Here is a 17,282-nt window from a genome sequence, read left to right as displayed (position 1 = left end):
AACATGGGTTGCGATATCTGGGTGACCATGGACTACTCTTCATGGATGTGCGAGGAGAACCACAGTAACATCCAACAAGAAGAGTTTGCTCATGTCCATTGAGATTTGTGATCTTCACAGGCTTTCGGTCTTGTCTTCTTTTGCGGCTAAGAGATTGTTTTGTGGATAACCATAACGTTGCCTTTCATTTTGTCAGGAATTCTGGGAGTAGCAAAATCGGGGAGGGGCATTTGCAATGGGCTCTGTCCAATTGACCCTAAAACTGATGAGCTGAATCACCTGTAAGCTTGGAAGATTTCTCCTCTACAACTTTTGAGTTATCCTCGTTGAGAATGTCGAAACTTATCATGCAAACTCTGCTACTGGTGCTTTGAGTCAAGAGGGGATTTCACCATCCCTGAAAAGTTCACCACACAACATGCCAATCTATTTGCAAAAGTCTCCCTCTCCTGGACAAGCTATGTAACATTCGTTCCTGGGGCTGCAGCAATTAAAATAACTTCCGTTCCTGTCATTTGGCACCAATCACTGCTCCGGCATCATGAGTGCCAAAGGAAGAGGTCCTTTTGAGGTCCCACCTGCTTTTAGAAAGTTCTTCTGTAGAAAGAAGCCAGCCAGAATGGTCACCCATTGTGGGGAACCAGCATTGCAAAACTCCTTAAATGATTTCTTCTAAAGATATTGTCAACATCCAGCTGGAGAATCCAAATAAAACTCCAGGTTCATCCCGTTTCCGAAAACCTTACTGTCTGTTGAATACACGGCATAGTAATGTGGAAGCAAAACAAAATCTGAGGTTCCCAGACACCAGGTCATAGAATTAAACAATAATTTCCCCAGCCAAAGCCCCAATCTCTTATGTAGTCCATGTAAACAATTTCACTTAGTTATGGGAACCGTCTGCTTCCTCACCGCACCTGCTACGGTGTCCTTGGAAGGGTTTCAAGCTCTCAAGTGTCTTCAGCTGAATCATAGGTTTCATTTCTCCATCTAACCCATTCTATAGCAACACCTCCCCACCCCCAATCTAATGGCAAGTTGAAACAAAGAGACACACAGCTGCGAGTTTCATACTATATGTTGAGCAGAGATGAACTTTTAGAAATCATCTTATCAGCCAAACCATATTCCGATTTTCCAGAAAACCCTTAGAGAGGGTTTCTTTTTTGATTTTCCAGTCTTGGAATCCTTGGTGTCTCCCATACAAATCCTAACCAAGATTGGTCCTGCTTAGTTTCCAAGATTAGTCAAGGATCTCTAGGTGATACCGCTTCAGGAGGTACAAGGTAGCTTCCACTTTCCAAACCAATGCTTCTTGTTGGATCAAAACCTGTGCTAGCATTTTGCCCATTTAAGTACTAGAGGACACCGGTTAAATAGAAGCATCTCTTCCAGCAATAGGCACCCGAGCCCAGCAGCAGAGTGCTCCAGATAACAGCTGTGACCTGAACAGAAGGTTTTTAGCTTGATTGCTAAACAGGAAATGGAATACTAGTGGAGCAAAAAGGAGCTGATCCAGTTCAGGAGGGAGTTGGATAGAATGTACTGCTGCCATTTTCAAATGCTTCCTGATAAATGAGAAAACGCCATAGGGCAGCGGTCTCCAACCTTTCCGGGCGTGTGTGTGAATGAAGGGATGGCTCTGTAGGAGTGGCAGGCGCGCACAGCTTCATTTGCACAAATGGAGTTTGGCGAGTGCGTGTGCCCGCCCGCTGCTTGTGCAAGTGGAGCTGCGTGCACTTGCCCGTCCCAGTTCTGAACAGGCCATGGCCCGGTAGAGTTGGGGACCCCTGCCATAGGGGACAGAAGATCAAAGAGGGGAGTCCCATGAGCGGCCCAAATTATGTAAGTCAATGCCATGCATGTAATCTTGATCTTGTGTTGGGCTTAAAATTGCCCACCTCACAATTTAGGGCCTCTGGACCTCCACCATCCAAAGCAGGATGTCTTCAAGAAGAATATGTGTTGAGGGAATCATCTTGACTGGAAAATCAGAGAGGGTACCGCGAGGGAATCTGTGTGATCCTATAGGCCAGGGGTGTCAAAGTCGCAACATCACGTGACGTGTCATGATGTATCATGACTTTTTCCCCATTGCCGGCAAGGGGGTAGGCGCGGTTTTGGTGTGACGCATCTGGCCCCCGGGCCGGCAGTTTGACACCCCTGCTATAGGCTATACTAGAAGCTCACCTGTAAGGATCAAAACAGGAACAGGATGAAGTCTGAATTGGTATACTTGGATAATCAACCAGCGAGGAAAAAAAAAACAAAGAAGCCGGGGAAATATTAGCATGATAAACCTTTATTAGCAAACTGTTCCCTACCATCAAAGACTTCCGGTTTTTTTCTCATGTCTGCTCTTCATAAGCCCAGGTTACAGCTACCAAGGCGGTTAATTTTGCATTGATTTGCGTGTTCTGAACACTATCTCCAGGCCACCAATGGTAAGGAAGGAAGGGCTGCCTAGACAAACACGACAACTCATCAGAAGAACAAGTGGGGGAGTGGGGTGAAACGCTGTGGTCAATCACCGATCCGGACAGAAACGCAAGACAAACGGATGGTCCCAACAAAAGCACAGAGGACACTCGGCAATGCCACAACCACCCATCAGAATCAGTCTTTCAGGACACAGAGCAGCTGAAAATGGATGGGGTGGAGGGCATTTGGGGCGCTGCTGCTCTGGGAGATCGTAGCTTCTCTTTGTGAAGGCTTGAGAATTTGGAACAGGCGCCTTCGGTGGGGTGCCCAACAGCCTTTCAGCAGCAGCAGCAGCAGCAGCAGTAGTTTCCCTCCGAGTGCAAACGGCGGCCTTCTGTGCATTAACAAAACTGGCACCTCGTGGTGAATTGTTTGCTTGTTTTTGGTCTCCCTGAGATTTTCCTCTAGAGTCCAATCAGCCCTTTTCATTAGCAAAGAAGACAACATATCAACGAAACCCAACGCGTGGTTAGGACATTAACCAGCCCCAGTCCCCAAGAAAGTTAAGGAGGAGGCAAATTCGAACTCTCGTGCAAGGGAAAACAAGATCCTCTCCGCCGTCACCATCCCTTCTCCTCCTTTGCTTAGATTCTTCCCTCCTGACTCAGTGGTTCAAACGTAAAGCAGGCAGCGCTCGCTCCGGAAGAGGGGGGAACTGAGCAGGGTCGGCCACCTTCGGCGAATGGTGAGGCTACCTCCTCTTCCTCTTCTTTTCTTCCTCTTCCAGGGGAATTCCAAGTTTCAACGTGCAAACTAAAAGGTTTCCGTTTTTAATGCGGAACATAAATACAGAGAACCTCTCACAAAAAAATACAGAAGGACACAAACAAAACTCTGTGGCAACGCATCTATAAAAAGAGATGGGCAGGCGTGCCTCACCTTCCAAATAAATACAAAATAAATATGTTTCTAAGCAATAAAAACAAGAGTGAAATGAGAGAGGCTGGCCTCCGAAAAGTCAGAGATTTCCTCCCCAAGAGGACTGAGCAGCCCTTGGGAAAGTCACAAAATACGGCTGCTACAATTTCCCCTTTTTCTTGGGAAAAGAACCTCGCGGGAAGAGGGGAATAAAAACCACCCTAGGCAGCTCACCCTTTCCATCCCCTGTGAAGACAGCCATTATCAGCTAAACCCCTTTTGCTCCCTGTAGCAAAAGCTACTTGTTACCCCCCCCCCCAATATATATATATATATATACAAATAAATAATAAGGCTGCAATCCGCTCGCCTACCCTAAACCAACGTGTGGGCGTCCCTCGATAAAAGATCTAGAGGAACTAAAGAAAAGACAGAATAGCCACCGGGTCCAAGAGTTTCCCAAAAAAGGGAAGAGCCAAGGGATGGGGTGGGGGGGGGGAAATAGGTTACCAATGGGAAGCAGGGATTTTGTGTTTATTCCCCCTTCCGATAATCAGCAGCGAAGACCCCACCTTGAAAGGGGTCTTCAAAAAGGCAGACCTTTTAATAAGTGCATTTCATCTCTGCAGGCTGGCAAAGATATTGACCTCTCTGCTCTGCCTGACCAGCTTTGGAGGAGGAGGAGAAGGAGGAGGAGGAGGAGGATAAAGTAACATTCCTTGTCCCCCAAAGCTGGGTTTTGGGTTTTTTTTTAAATAAAAAATTACATTGCAGTGTAAGGATTGTAATGTAAATCGCTTCTCGCCCAGCAGAATGTTATGTAAACAGCAAAGGTAATTTTTGTTTTTCAAGGTGGTTCTCTCTCTCTCTCTCTCTCTCTCTCTCTCTCTCTCTCTCTCTCTAGCTCTCAGCCATTTCTACCTAAGGCAGGTCTTATTTTTGTGAATCAAAGCCGCGGTAGGAGATGTGTAGACGGCCCAGCGAGAGAAGCCAAGATGGAGGACGGATCTACTGTTCCAAGTAGCGTCGTTAAGAGAAAAGGGGGGGGGGAAAACCTGGGACCTGGTTTGTCCCAGGTCTTCTCCTCCCTTAGAAGCCACCAAGCAGCTTGGGATGGTCTCCTGGCCAAAGAGTAGAGAGGAGAGGGGCATGTTCCTGGTTTGGTCCTTCGCCCTCTGGTGCTTCTGACAGAAACACAAAGATAAAAGCCGCCCCCCCCTCCCCCAGCCCTGTTCCCCTCCACCCCCCACCCACTCCCCAGGCCTCTCTGGGTCTGGGAGTTTCACAGCTTGGTTCACACAACTTTAGTGTCTTCAACCCATTCACAGAATGAAACGGCTGTTCACCCAGGAGCGGTCGCCCCAAGGTTTAGATCACGGAGTCTAGAGGGGCTGCTTTGGCGGTCACCGCGACTGCACTCCCAGCGTCATCTTCAAGTTCTCGTAGACCACGTAGCTGATGCTGACGGCGGGGATCACCTTCATGAAGTTGGGGGCCAGGCCCCTGTAGAGTCCAAAGGCGCCTTCGGTCTTCAGGATGTGCTTGAAGAGGCTCCTCATGGTCACCTGGGGGGCGCCTTCGATTGAAGCTGAAAAGAGAAGTCCCGAGAGAGGCGTTGAAGGGCTGGCTGAAGGTTCCTAGAAAAGAACCCCCTCGGCTGTTGTGGCCGTTTCTCCAGAGATCCTGGGGCGTCATCCTCTTACCTTGCGCCTGCATCCGTGTCCGCACCAAGGCCAGGGGGTAGCTGGCCAACTGCCCACAAGTGCTTGAGATGGTCCCGCAGGCCAACAGGACGAAGACCCCCGGGTCTGCGCTGTTCACGGCGTAATGCTGCAGCCAGCTGTTTTTTAACGTCTGGAAGGAAAGTGTCAACAATCCAGCGTCAACGGAGAAGCCAACCCTGATCAAGAGCCTTGAGCAAATCCATTTGGCATGGACCTGTTCAGCTTCAAAGAAGCTGAATCCGAGGTCCGCTAGACCTTCAGCTTCACGTTGGGGTTTTGAGGGCCACCAGCCACCATCTTCAGAAACTCCCTTTCTGGAAAGTTAGTTGGCAAAGGAAGAAAGCTAGAGTAAGACTGAAGAAAACAGAAGCTTTGACCTATTAGAGGGGGTTATATTATTAATTAGAGGTTAAGAATAGATTGCTAGAAACAGAAGTATTATAACTAGATAGATAGGATTAGTAAACAGAATATCATATCTTGGTATGAAAAGGGAAATAAGAACATGCTAAGAAGTTTGGTTACCCAAATATAACGTGTTCCGAAATGATAAATGATTGGGATATTTTGAACATGGATGGGAAAATTAAAATTGAAAAAAAAAACGAAAATAGGATATGGATTGAATAAATGGATATTGAGCGCAAATGCAATGAAGATATGATTTGGTTAGAAGAGATATATATCTAAAATGATATTATTGATGCTGTTAGAAAACTGTCACAAATGTTGATATTAAACTGTATATTTACGAACAGCAATAAGAATTGTATTTGCTTAGTGTGGAAAAATGTCTATTATCAGAAGAGAGGATGTATTGGAGGGTGTAATAGTGGATTTAGTTTGAAGAAGCTTATATGGACCACGGAATTACTAATGGACTCAGTCAACATGTTGTCTATTAAGCACTTGATTGTAAAAATAGAAAATTAGTAAAATATTTATAAAAAAACTTTCGATAGATAGATAGATAGATAGATAGATAGATAGATAGATAGATAGATAGATAGATAGAAGAGAGAGAGAGGAGACAGAATGAGAATGAGAGAGAGAATATGAGAGAGAGAATGAGAGAGAGGGAAGGAGGGGGGAGAGGGAGGGAGGGAGGGAGAGAGAGAGAGAGAGAGAGAGAGAGAGAGAGAGAGAGAGAGAGAGAGAGAGAGAGAGAGAGAGAGAGAGAGTGTCAGAGTCCAATCGCTTACCTCGTAAACAGCCAGGTCAATCCCAGCATACGGGATGATGCCCAGCATGTTGGGAATGTACCCCTTGTAGAAGGCAGCCAGTCCTTCTTTGGCGAGGATGTTCTTGGCACCGTCCAGCATCCCGGTGTACTGCCCGGTTTTACGCAGGGCCATCCGGGTTTTCAGAACCTATGCCAACCAGAGGAAGAAGAAGAGTGTCAGTGATCCAGGCAGGAGAAAGGAGAGGAACAGCACCTCTGGGTCCGATGCCCGGGAGATTTAACCGCCAAGGAAAAGCAATGGAGCAATAGAGGTACACTAATGTCTCCGATGAAGGTTGAGAATGTCAAGGGGGAAGGCTGAATGCCCTCAAACCATCTTCCCCAATCTGGCCCCCCCTCCAGTCTTCTAGTCCAGGGGTCCCCAACCGGCGGGCCACGGCCAATTATCGGGCCATGACCTGCTGGCCACTGGGCCGTGGGAAAATGGGGCACCACACTGCACGAAAACGGGGCATTGCGAGGTGCCACGCAGTGCAAAAACAGGGCAGGGCTAGCGAGTGTCACATGGGCCCTGGCGCCATCCCATTTGCGTCTCACACACATGCTCGCGGCCCCGTTTGCGCACGTGTATAAAATGCTTCCCCGTCCCTTTCCGTCCGGTCCGCCAGCCAACAAAAGTTGGAGACCTCTGTTCTAGTCCCTGTTATTCTTCCCAGCATGATCAGCAATGCCCTTGAAGGCTAGTCCATCTAAGATCAAGGCTCTCCAAGTTTGGCCACTCTTAAGACTCATGGACTTCAGCTCCCAGAGTTCCTCCTCCCGTTCTGGGCGTTGAAGTCCACAAATCTTCGAAGTTGCCACGTTTGGAGACCTCTGATCAAGATGGCAGCCAATGAGGGTCATTCTTGAGGTCTTCAACCTCCAGCCACATTGGGAACCGTGCCCAGAGGATCAAAGGACAGAAGACAACTCACCTCCATGGGATAAATGCTGCTCTGTGCAATGGCTCCAGCCAACGAGCCGGCCACCAGCCTCTCGTGAATCCTCAACACCTCTTGGTCTGTGCCGATGAAGCGTTTGATCTGCCAGGAAAGGGGTCCCATGCTTAGACTGGAGAAGTCTACCTCAACTGCTTCCTTCTCCCTCCCTCAACGGCCTCAGCCATGGGAACACACAAATCACCCCTGCCTCTTGGGGGGGGGGTCCTTGACGCCTTACCTGCTCATAAGCCATGAATTTGATAGCTGATTCCGGAGCGATCTTCAAGACGTTGATGCCGTTGCCGCGCCAAAGGGACCTGGGCCCACCTTCTCGGATCATGTGGGAAAAGCCTCCGATGATGCACATGTTGTTGCTGCGCGAAGCGTGGACCTGAAAGAGACAGACCACTTGGGGGTTGGATGGAGACCCGCCAATGAGTTTTCATCCGTCTCTCGCCAACACCCCTTCAATTTGTCTTAGCCAGCCGAAGGAGCTGATCTCCATGCAGATCAACCTGTAAAAAAAAAATGTAGTAGCTTTGGGGAAAACAAGACGTCCAAAGAAAACACGGACTTTGGCGCACCAGCTGGATCCACAGCAAATTCCATAAAAAGTGTGGATGGACAGCTCTGACCATGTCTGTGCAAAGTCCAGATTCCTCGGTTGACACACAGCAGCTCTGCTGTCCTTTGATCACCAACAGGGAGGGAAAAAAGTCACAAGTTGTCTCCCGTCCCACTAAAGCTGTCCTGCCAAGGCTGGACCGATAAAGACCGAGAGGTCATCAACCTGGCCTGCGTCCAGTTTGCCAAGTCTCCAGGGAACCCGTAGTTCTCTGGGAAGCAAAGCATGACAAGAATGATGTAAGGGCAACTTATATGCCGAAGGCAAATGTCCAAGAACCTGTTTCATATTGGCTTCCTCAACCTCTGAAGCTGTGTGGTGTTTGCCAGCTTTTTGGCCATTCACAGAGTGGCTTTAGGACCTTGAGTGTCTCCTCCATTCAAGAGGAAGAGTCCCTTGTTTTTCCTTCGAAGACGTTTCGCTTCTGATCCGAGGAGCTTCTTCAGCTCTGAATGGATGGTGGGGAAATGAAAGGATTGATACTCCTTGCAGACAGCTGGTCATTTGCCTTCTTTTCGAGAGTCCTGGAGGCCTTCCTAGATTGGGGGACGATTGCTGGCGATTGGATGGAGATGTCCATGTTGTTGTTTTTAAAGCAAGAATATGGAACCCATATTGAGGGCAATAGAAGAAGGGGATGAAAGAGAAGGAGGTGGCTGGATGGAGTCACTGAAGCAGCAGGCGTGAGCTTCAATGGACTCCAGAAGACAATAGAGGACAGGAAGGCCTGGAGGAACGTGGTCCATGGGGTCGCAATGGATCGGACACGACTTCGCAACTAACAACAACCACAATGGAACCCGGCTTGACATTGTTTGCAACTTCTTGATGGTCTTCCAGCTAAGTGCTCATCACAAGTTGTCCAACTGGCCACAACTTATTCCTCTACACAGACGCGATCCTTGGCTCCATTTGTTCAGAAAGGTATAGTTTTATTTCAGATCAAGTGTGTTGCAGTTTTGCATAACCAGGCCTGTGAATTTCACGCCCAAATCCCTAAGTTCAACTTCTCTCCCCCCCCCCAAATGTCCCTTGTCCACCACACTGTATCCAATCAAGTCCATAAAGGTGCTTTTTCAAAAGGCAACTGGACTTTCTTGTTTTTCTCTGAAGATGTTTCGCTTCTCATCCCAGAAGCTTCTTCAGCTCTGACTGGATGGTGGGGAATGGAAGGATTTATATTCAGGAGTTCCAAGAAACGTCCATGCCCATTTGCACCACTCAGGTGACACTGAGGACACAGACAAGCCTCCAAGTGGTCTCAACGACTCTCTAAAAGCATGCAGATGACCAGCTGTCTTCTTCAGAGCTGGAAGGATTTATACTCCTTGCAGAGAGCTGGTCCTTTGCCTCCTTTTAGAGGCCACTTGGAGGTTTGTCTGTGTCCTCAGGGTCCCCCGAGTGGTGCAAACGGGCGTGGAACTTTCTTGGAACTGCAGGGAATATAGATCCTTCCATTCCCCACCATCCAGCCAGAGCTGAGGAAGCTTCTGGGATGAGGAGCGAAATGTCTTCAAAGAAAAACAAGGAAGTCCACTTACCTCCTGAAAAAAAGCACCTTTGGGGCAACCATGGACTGGAGGACGGAGAACCTCCGTAGACATCAAGAGGAAGACTTGTGTGAAAAAAATAGACAGTAGAAAAAAGTAGATGCTCAACCTCCCTGGTGGCCTTATCCTACCTGCATGAGCACCTTCAGACGATCCAGGGGGGCAGTACAGGTCCTGGATACAGCGCCGGCGCCTCCTCCTGCCACCAGGTGGCGCCACCACATCCCCGTCTGCCTCTCCTCCACCGTGAATTCATCTGGGACGGTGAGATTCTCCCCCACGTCGAAAATCTGAAAGGCAAGCCAGCAAGACCCATCAGCCTCCGCCACCCTCAGGGACTCTCAAGATGCTAATGAGCATCACGGCCATCTGTTTGGTCACCAAACGAGCACCAGCGTCCTGCCTAAAAAGTTGTAGCTGTGCAGGCACAAAATACACGTAGTCCTCAAGCTTATAACGATTCAACCTAGAATCTTTCTGACGGTCAGAACAATTAACCAGTGGAACAACCTGCCTCCAGAAACGGTGAATGCTCCAACATGGGAAGTTTTTAAGAAGAGACTGGACTGGTGTAGGGTTTCCTGCTTGAGCAGGGGGATAGACTAAAAGACCTCCAAGGTCCCTTCCAATATCATCATCATCATCATCATTATTATTGTTTAGTGACCATTCAAAGTAACAACCACACTGGGGGAAAAAATGACTTATAAACGTTTTTCACACTTACAACCATTGCAGTCTGCGACTCAACTCACATTTACGACAGTCACAACATCCCGGGGGAGTCACATGACTCACTTAACGACCGTTTACCATGGCAATGATTCACTTAACAACTGTGGCATGGCAGGTCGTAAAATGGGGCAAAACTCACTGAACAAACGTCTCACTTAGCAACAAACAAATTTGGGCTCCGTTGTGGTCGTAAGCTGAGGACCCGTGCTGTGAGTTCCTCTGAACGTGGCCAAATCCTGCTACGCTGTACGTAAATTTCGGCAAACTTTGACCGCTGAACTCTCAACCCTCCACGAATCGCAATATATTATTCTGCCTGCCTTTTATTTTTATCTTACTAGGAGTATTATTATTTCTAATGCTTTTATTTGCTGGTCTGTGACCGTAACAAAAATGGATTCTGGTTCTGTATGCAGGTGAGAGCTTTCTGTCTTACCGTTGAATGTTTCCAATACAGGATAATTTCTGGAATATTCTCCACCGGGTGTAAGAGGTGATAATCCCTCCACTCGTTCCAGTCGATCGTCATCGTCCCGTTTTTGTCCATGCTGCAAGGATCCGCCGGAAGAGGAAATTAAACATATTACTTAAAAAAATAAATAAAATTGAACAGCTTGTCCGATTAGACATTCTAATGGGAGGTTCTGGCAGCGAGGAAGAAGAACTGATCTGGTGACGTCCAGATAGTTATTCTAGACGCATTTTTTTTTTCCCTGAAGGAGGATTTATTGCACAAAATTGTGGTTTTTTTTCTCGGGTTCAAAATTCTTTCTCCCGGAAAATCGAGAGCTCTCACGAGACAGATTTGAGGCTGTTTAGGAAAGCAGTTGCTGAATTGCTTCGCTCCTCCGCTGCCAGATCGACGAGAGGCATGCAACCCGCTTCCAATTTCACCGAGGACGGTATTAGGAGATATACAAGGGCAAGGGGCCAGGCAGAAGTAGACTCCGTTGTACTTACTAAGTGACAGGACCCCAGACGTGCCCTGTCCTTATTCTGACAGACAGGCAGGCAAGCAAAGGGGAGAATGCAAAGAAAGACGAGTAAGTGATTGTTAAAAAAAAAAAAAAAACAGGGCTGCCTGCTCACAAAAAGTCAAACAGACACATGTATCTATGTATTTTAGAACTGAAGTGGGTTTCAGCTATCAGAGGCAGCTCTACTAATCACTTCTCCGTGCTGTTTGCCCAGGTGTGCTGCTCAGTCATCCTGTAGCTAAACATCACCCAGATAAACACCCTCTCGGCCTGTTCCATGAGCTGGAAAGTTACCAGAAAAAAAAAACAGAGGCTGCTATAAAGAGAGATAATTGGAGCACCACGGGCTTCAAATTCTCCAGTACGAAGGGCATTTTTGATGATTTTAATGTGCATTATGCTGTAAACTGCCCAGAATCGCTTGGGTGGCAAATATGTTTATTTAACAAGGAGTCCTTGGTGTTTCCTGAGCTTGTTTTTTTTTTCTTTTATTTTTGCAGACGTTTCATTACCCAAATTAGGTAACACTGTCAGTGCTGTTGATGTTATCTAATTTGAGGTGATGGAATGTCTACAAGGAAAAAAAAAAAAGCCCAAGGTCAAACAGCACCAAGGATCTCTCATTTCGACCTGGAGCTAAAAATATTCTCCTTTAAACTAGACAGAGAGACAGAGGAATGAGAAGGGAGGAGGGGGGATAGACAGCTATAGAGAATAGATAGATAGATAGATAGATAGATAGATAGATAGATAGATAGATAGATAGATAGATAGATAGATAGATAGATAATAGATATAGATAGAGAGAATAGATGATAAATAGACAGCTATAGAGAATATATAGTTATAGAGAAGAGAGAGAGAGAGAGAGAGAGAGAGAGTGAGTGATTGGATAGATAGCTATAGAGAATAGATAGACAGACAGATACAGGATAGATAGATAGATAGATAGATAGATAGATAGATAGATAGATAGATAGATAGATAGATAGATAGATAGACAGATAGACAGATATAGAGAATAGATGATAGATATATATAGAGAGAATAGATATAGCTATAGAGAATAGATATAGATAGACAGCTATAGAGAATATATAGTTATAGAGTATAGTTATAGAGAATAGAAAGAGAGAGATAGGATAGATAGCTATAGAGAATAGATAGATAGATAGATAGATAGATAGATAGATAGATAGAGAATAGGTGATAGATATACATAGAGAATAGATATAACTATAGAGAATAGATATAAATAGACAGCTACAGAGAATATATAGTTATAGAGTATAGTTATAGAGAATAGAGATAGAGATAGATAGATAGATAGATAGATAGATAGATAGATAGATAGATAGATAGATAGACAGACAGAAAGAGTGTGTGTGAGAGAGAGAGAGATAGGATAGATAGCTATAGAGAACAGATAGATAGATAGATAGAGAATAGATGATAGATATATATAGATATAGCTATAGAGAATAGATATGGATAGCTATAGAGAATATATAGTTATAGAGTATAGTTATATAGAGATAGAGATAGAGACAAAGAGAGAGAGAGATGAGAGACAAAAATGTGGGCAGCCTATTCCTTGACTTGCTATTACAATGGAAGGATTGTTGGAAGGATCAATGATAAAGCAAAGTGTCTCTGCAAGGGGCTTCTTGGAGATGGGAGCCAACTGTTTATTCATTTACCTCTTGAGGATTTTCTCTGCCTGCTGTTCGGAGATCTTGACGCCCAGATCTCGGAGGGACTGCATGATCTCCTGAGCGTCGATGCGACCTGCAAAATCCAGACAGAGAGAGAGAGAGAGAGAGAGAGAGAGAGAGAGAGAGAGAGAGAGAGAGAGAGAAGTAAACCTCAAAGCTGGCGATGGAAAAGGGGCCAGCCGAAAGCCAACCAGTCGGATTGCTCACCATCATTCTTCTTGTCCAAGCTCTTGAAGACCAGCCTTAGCTTCTTCTCGTGGTCCTGCAGGTAGTGAACGAATTCTTCAAAGTCCAGCTGGCCATCCAGATCCTTATCTCCAGCTTTTACGATTTTCTGCAAGGGGGGAGGAGAAAAAAATACAAAAATAATCTTGATTGGCTTCATAACTGCTATTGTTCAGCGTCAGGGAAGCATAGAGTCCACCCTGGTTCCTATTTAAAGAAAAAGCAACAAAACGTTCAAAGAAAGGAACACAACTCTGTGCCAAAAAAAACCCAAAACAAACATTATTATTTTCTTCCAAGGAATGGGAAAAAGGAGGCGAAGGATCACATGCTCAAATTGGCTTCCCAAAGTTCTCCCAATGTCTTAAAATACGGATTTTGGGAGAGTAGAAGCTGATTCCTTAATCCTGGAGAAGAATGGTTTTCACCATCCTAAAAGAATCAGGAACCTTCTCCCAAACCAACTCGCTTAAGAGGTTTTTAATTGGAAAAACTCAAAGCATCTTTCATAACGTAGCCAGGATGTGTAATGGATTCCAGACTGGCTTTGGGAAAAGCTGCATCAATGGTCCACAACTCATTATAAACACACTTCTGCCATTTGTTTTTTAATTTTAAAAAGGATTTGGGGCCTTAAGAATAAAGGAATAAAGCCATTTCTCCCCAACTACAGGAAATTCTAGTGTCAACGCTGCTAACATCGGATGTTTTTGCTTTGACAACAGTTGGAGATGCAACCATTTTACTCTTAGAGTTAGAGTTAGAATTAGATGATGCTGGGAAGGGAGAGGAATGTGCATGAGAGTTCAGCCAGACATAACAACACTGGACCTAGCCTGCGAACCAAGGTTATTGAAATAAGAGATGATAAGAATTGGCGAGCTGGAGAACTGGAAGGAAAGCTTGCATTTCAAACTAATTGGAGAATGTGATGTACGACTGTTAATTGGAAGAGGGAATTGTGCTTTGATACTATGTGCTCAGGGGAGGGGAATTCAGATTTTTGCTTCGATTGGGTTAGTGCCGCTACTATGCTTCTCTAATAAAGATTCTTTACGGTAAACAATGCCTCAAAGTTCTTTGAAGAGTTTCACTTGTCGGAACTGTGAAATCTAGACTTACAGCAGTTCGTGAGTATTCAAAGTTGCTGAAAAAAGTGATTTAATGGCCAATTTTCACACTTACGGCTGTTGCAGCTTCCCCGTGGTCACGTGATCAACATTCAGATGTTTGACCACTGATTCCTATTTGTGACAGTCGCAGTGTCCCGGGATCGTGTGATCCCCTTTTGCAATCTTCCGACAAGCAATGTCAACGGGGAAGCCAAATTCCACTCAACAACCGTGTTCATACCTTAACACTTGCAGCGATTTGCTTAACAAACGTGGCGAGTAAAGTCGTAAAACGGGGGGCAAAACTCACTGAACAAATGTCTCGCTTAGCAACATGGATTCTGGGCTCAATTCCGGCCGCACAAAAACCACATTCGGCCACATTTGCACACTCAAGACACCCAAAGTGATTTGAACTGAGGTTCTGAAAAGCAGCTCAGTCAACCCAAGTCTCTTACGCTGGCTTTTTAGCCCTCCCCAGAGAAATATATATATATATATATATTTCTTTTAACAGGAAAACTAGCTATTTCTGGGGAAATCTAACTACCGCTAGAAAAGCTGCTGGGTGAGCTAAGAAGTAACATTAAAATGCGATCGAGAAAGGCTCTAAAACAAGCTTCAACTGGTTTGGACGCCCTGCAGTTACATTCTTGTGTAAGAACCTGGGGGAAACTAGATTTCAGGAGCAAAGTGTATCTTTACAAAAGAGATTAAGAGATGGCAAGGTCAGCTTGTTCGTAAATACACTTCACCCTGAACATTCCTGCGAACCGGAACAAACCCTTCCAGACTTCACCAAGATGGGCAGGAGGGCGAGGGGACAATAACAGAGTTAGAAGGGACCTTGAAGGTCATCTAGTCCAACCCTTGCTCAGGCAGGAAACCCTGTACCATTTCAGACAAATGACTGTCCAGTCTCTTCATAAAAACTTCCAGGGTTGGAGCATTTACTGCTTCTGGAGGCAGGTTGTTCCACTGGTTAATTGTTCTAACTGTCAGGAAGTTTCTCCTTAGTTCTAGGTTGCTTCTCTCCTTGATGAGTTTCCATCTGTTGCTTCTTGTCCTGCCTTCAGAAGCTTTGGAGAACAGCTTGACTCCCTCTTCTTTGGGGCAGCCCCTGAGATATTGGAACCCTGCTATCGTGTCCCCCCTGGTCTTTCTCTTCATTAAACTGGACATACCCAATTCCAGCAACCATTCCTTATATGTTTTAGCCTCCAATCTCCTGATCATCTTTGTTGCTCTTCTCTGTACTCTTTCTAGAGTCTCAACAACTTTTCTACATCGTGGTGACCAAAACTGGATGCAGGATTCCAAGTGTGGCCTCACCAAGGCCTTGTAAAGCGTTATTAACACTTCCATGTGATCTTGATTCAATGCAGCCCATCTTGGCTTGGTCCACACAGTTGTGGCATCTACTTTGCATAGCCGTTGGGAAACTGGGTTCAGAGACAGACTTGGTTTTGAATACCATCCAGGAAGGAAAGACTTTCTTCCTGCGCTGAAAGTTCACAACTTAAGAATCATCCAACATACTCAATCTATTCTCCGACCATTGTTGACTAAATAAATAGGCTGGTATGCAAAGCCGAAAAACAAACAAATGAGGTGATTGTTGGTGTACATTTTTGTTGCGATGGAATAACACAGCTCCACCCCCTGGAAGAAACACCCCTACAGTGTCTCATCTGGGCCGGTTACTCATCCCCATATGTCAGCCTGAGTTGAGTCACCAATCTCTCTAAGAAGCACCCAGGATATCATAATATATCACCGAAGCAGCTGCCTGCAAAATGAAGGATGCAAAAATGATGTGTTGGGGATGTTTGCATGTCATGTAAAATTCAGGATTTTTTTGGGGGGGGGGGTTGTCTGAATTTGGAAGAGAACGAAGCTGGACGAGTTTGCCAAAAAGTGGAAGCCAAGAAGAAAACAAAGCTTCTTAAGGGGATGGGGAAGGAAGGAAGGAAGGAAGGAAGGAAGGAAGGAAGGAAGGAAGGAAGGAAGGAAGGAAGGAAGGAAGGAAGGAAGGAAGGAAGGAAGGAAGGGAAACTGACAAATAACTCTGCAATATTTTTTTTCAAAGAGAGAATTACTACACTATTTTTACTACACTATTTTATTGAGCGTGTTCCTTCACACTTAACTGCTAAAGTGGGACTGTTATATAATTTAATCCCCTTTTTCTGGTCAGTAAGGACATCCAGCCACCTTCTGCAATGACCTTTGGTTCGTCTAAGCTGCCAAATCTGCAATCATATGATGGTTGTAAAAAGGAGTGTGTGTGTGTGTGTGTGTGTGTGTGTGTGTGTGTGTGAGAGAGAGAGAGAGAGAGAGAGAGAGAGAGAGAGAGAGAGAGAGAGAGAGAGATCACCCTTTGCAGGCTAAAGATAGAAAGAGGCATGTCAGCTGATCAGAGCAAGCTGACTTATTCAGAATTTGCTCCTGGCAAAGGGCCCCTTTGGAGAGAAAGAAAGCAAGTTAAGAAATGCTGGACAGGGCTTCATAAATCAATCCCGGAGCCGCCCTAAAATACAGGATTCACCTCCCAAAAAACGACTGCCATGGGTAGCCACGAAAGAGGGAAGGAACGTGGGCACAGCTGCTCAATTGGTATGAAGGCGAGGGTGTTTCTCAAATTGCAACAAGCAATTCCCGTCACACTCGGTGCCAAAATATTTCAGGTCTCACATTAATCTTCTTGCAGCAAAGAAGGGGGGGGGGGAGAGAGAAAAATCCTTCCCTGTCTCAACAGGGGAGCATATCCGAAACTCCTACTGGGAAAACCTAAGACAGTTTCCTAAAATCCATGGAAGTCTTTCCTTATAAGGAAGACCCCGCAGATGCCTTTGGTGGCTAAGCTTGAGCCTAAACAGTCGAGGTTTTTAAGAAGAGACCGGAGAACCATTTGTCTGAAAGGGTAGAGGGTTTCCTGCAGGTTGGGCTAGAAGACCTCCAAGGTCCCTTCCAGCTTCTATTTTATTCTATTCCTTTTATTCTATTCTATTCTATTCTATATTCTATTCTATTCCATTTATTCTATTCTATTCCATATTCTATTCTATTCCTATTCCATGTTCTACTCTACTCTATTCTTATTCCATGTTCTGTTCT

The 17,282-nt window shown here is 45.5% G+C and overlaps 1 protein-coding gene across 10 annotated transcripts in view; it reads right to left on the bottom strand.

The window, feature by feature from the left end:
• Positions 1–4,588: 4,588 nt before the first annotated feature.
• SLC25A25 (solute carrier family 25 member 25) overlaps positions 4,589–17,282 on the bottom strand; it is a 35,248-nt gene continuing 22,554 nt past the window's right edge. For 7 of the 10 annotated variants that reach the window (XM_039321539.1, XM_039321544.1, XM_039321541.1 and 4 more), the window contains 10 exons: positions 13,036–13,162; positions 12,814–12,901; positions 11,097–11,132; positions 10,573–10,684; positions 9,533–9,691; positions 7,465–7,617; positions 7,221–7,328; positions 6,266–6,433; positions 5,043–5,193; positions 4,589–4,927 (listed from right to left, as the gene is read on the bottom strand). In XM_039321539.1, the coding sequence (XP_039177473.1) occupies positions 4,743–4,927; positions 5,043–5,193; positions 6,266–6,433; positions 7,221–7,328; positions 7,465–7,617; positions 9,533–9,691; positions 10,573–10,684; positions 11,097–11,132; positions 12,814–12,901; positions 13,036–13,162 (1,287 nt within the window). In that variant the 3' untranslated portion in view covers positions 4,589–4,742. The remainder of the gene's footprint in view (positions 4,928–5,042; positions 5,194–6,265; positions 6,434–7,220; positions 7,329–7,464; positions 7,618–9,532; positions 9,692–10,572; positions 10,685–11,096; positions 11,133–12,813; positions 12,902–13,035; positions 13,163–17,282) is intronic. The other 3 variants (XM_039321540.1, XM_039321545.1, XM_039321538.1) reach the window with 1 other exon arrangement.

The sequence above is a fragment of the Crotalus tigris genome, unplaced genomic scaffold (assembly GCF_016545835.1).
Source record: "Crotalus tigris isolate CLP2741 ecotype Arizona unplaced genomic scaffold, ASM1654583v1 scf7180000023746.1698619, whole genome shotgun sequence".
NCBI classification, from domain to species: Eukaryota; Metazoa; Chordata; class Lepidosauria; order Squamata; family Viperidae; genus Crotalus; species Crotalus tigris.
Note: the sequence above shows the minus strand (reverse complement) of the source record. Positions and strands in the feature narration are given on the sequence as shown.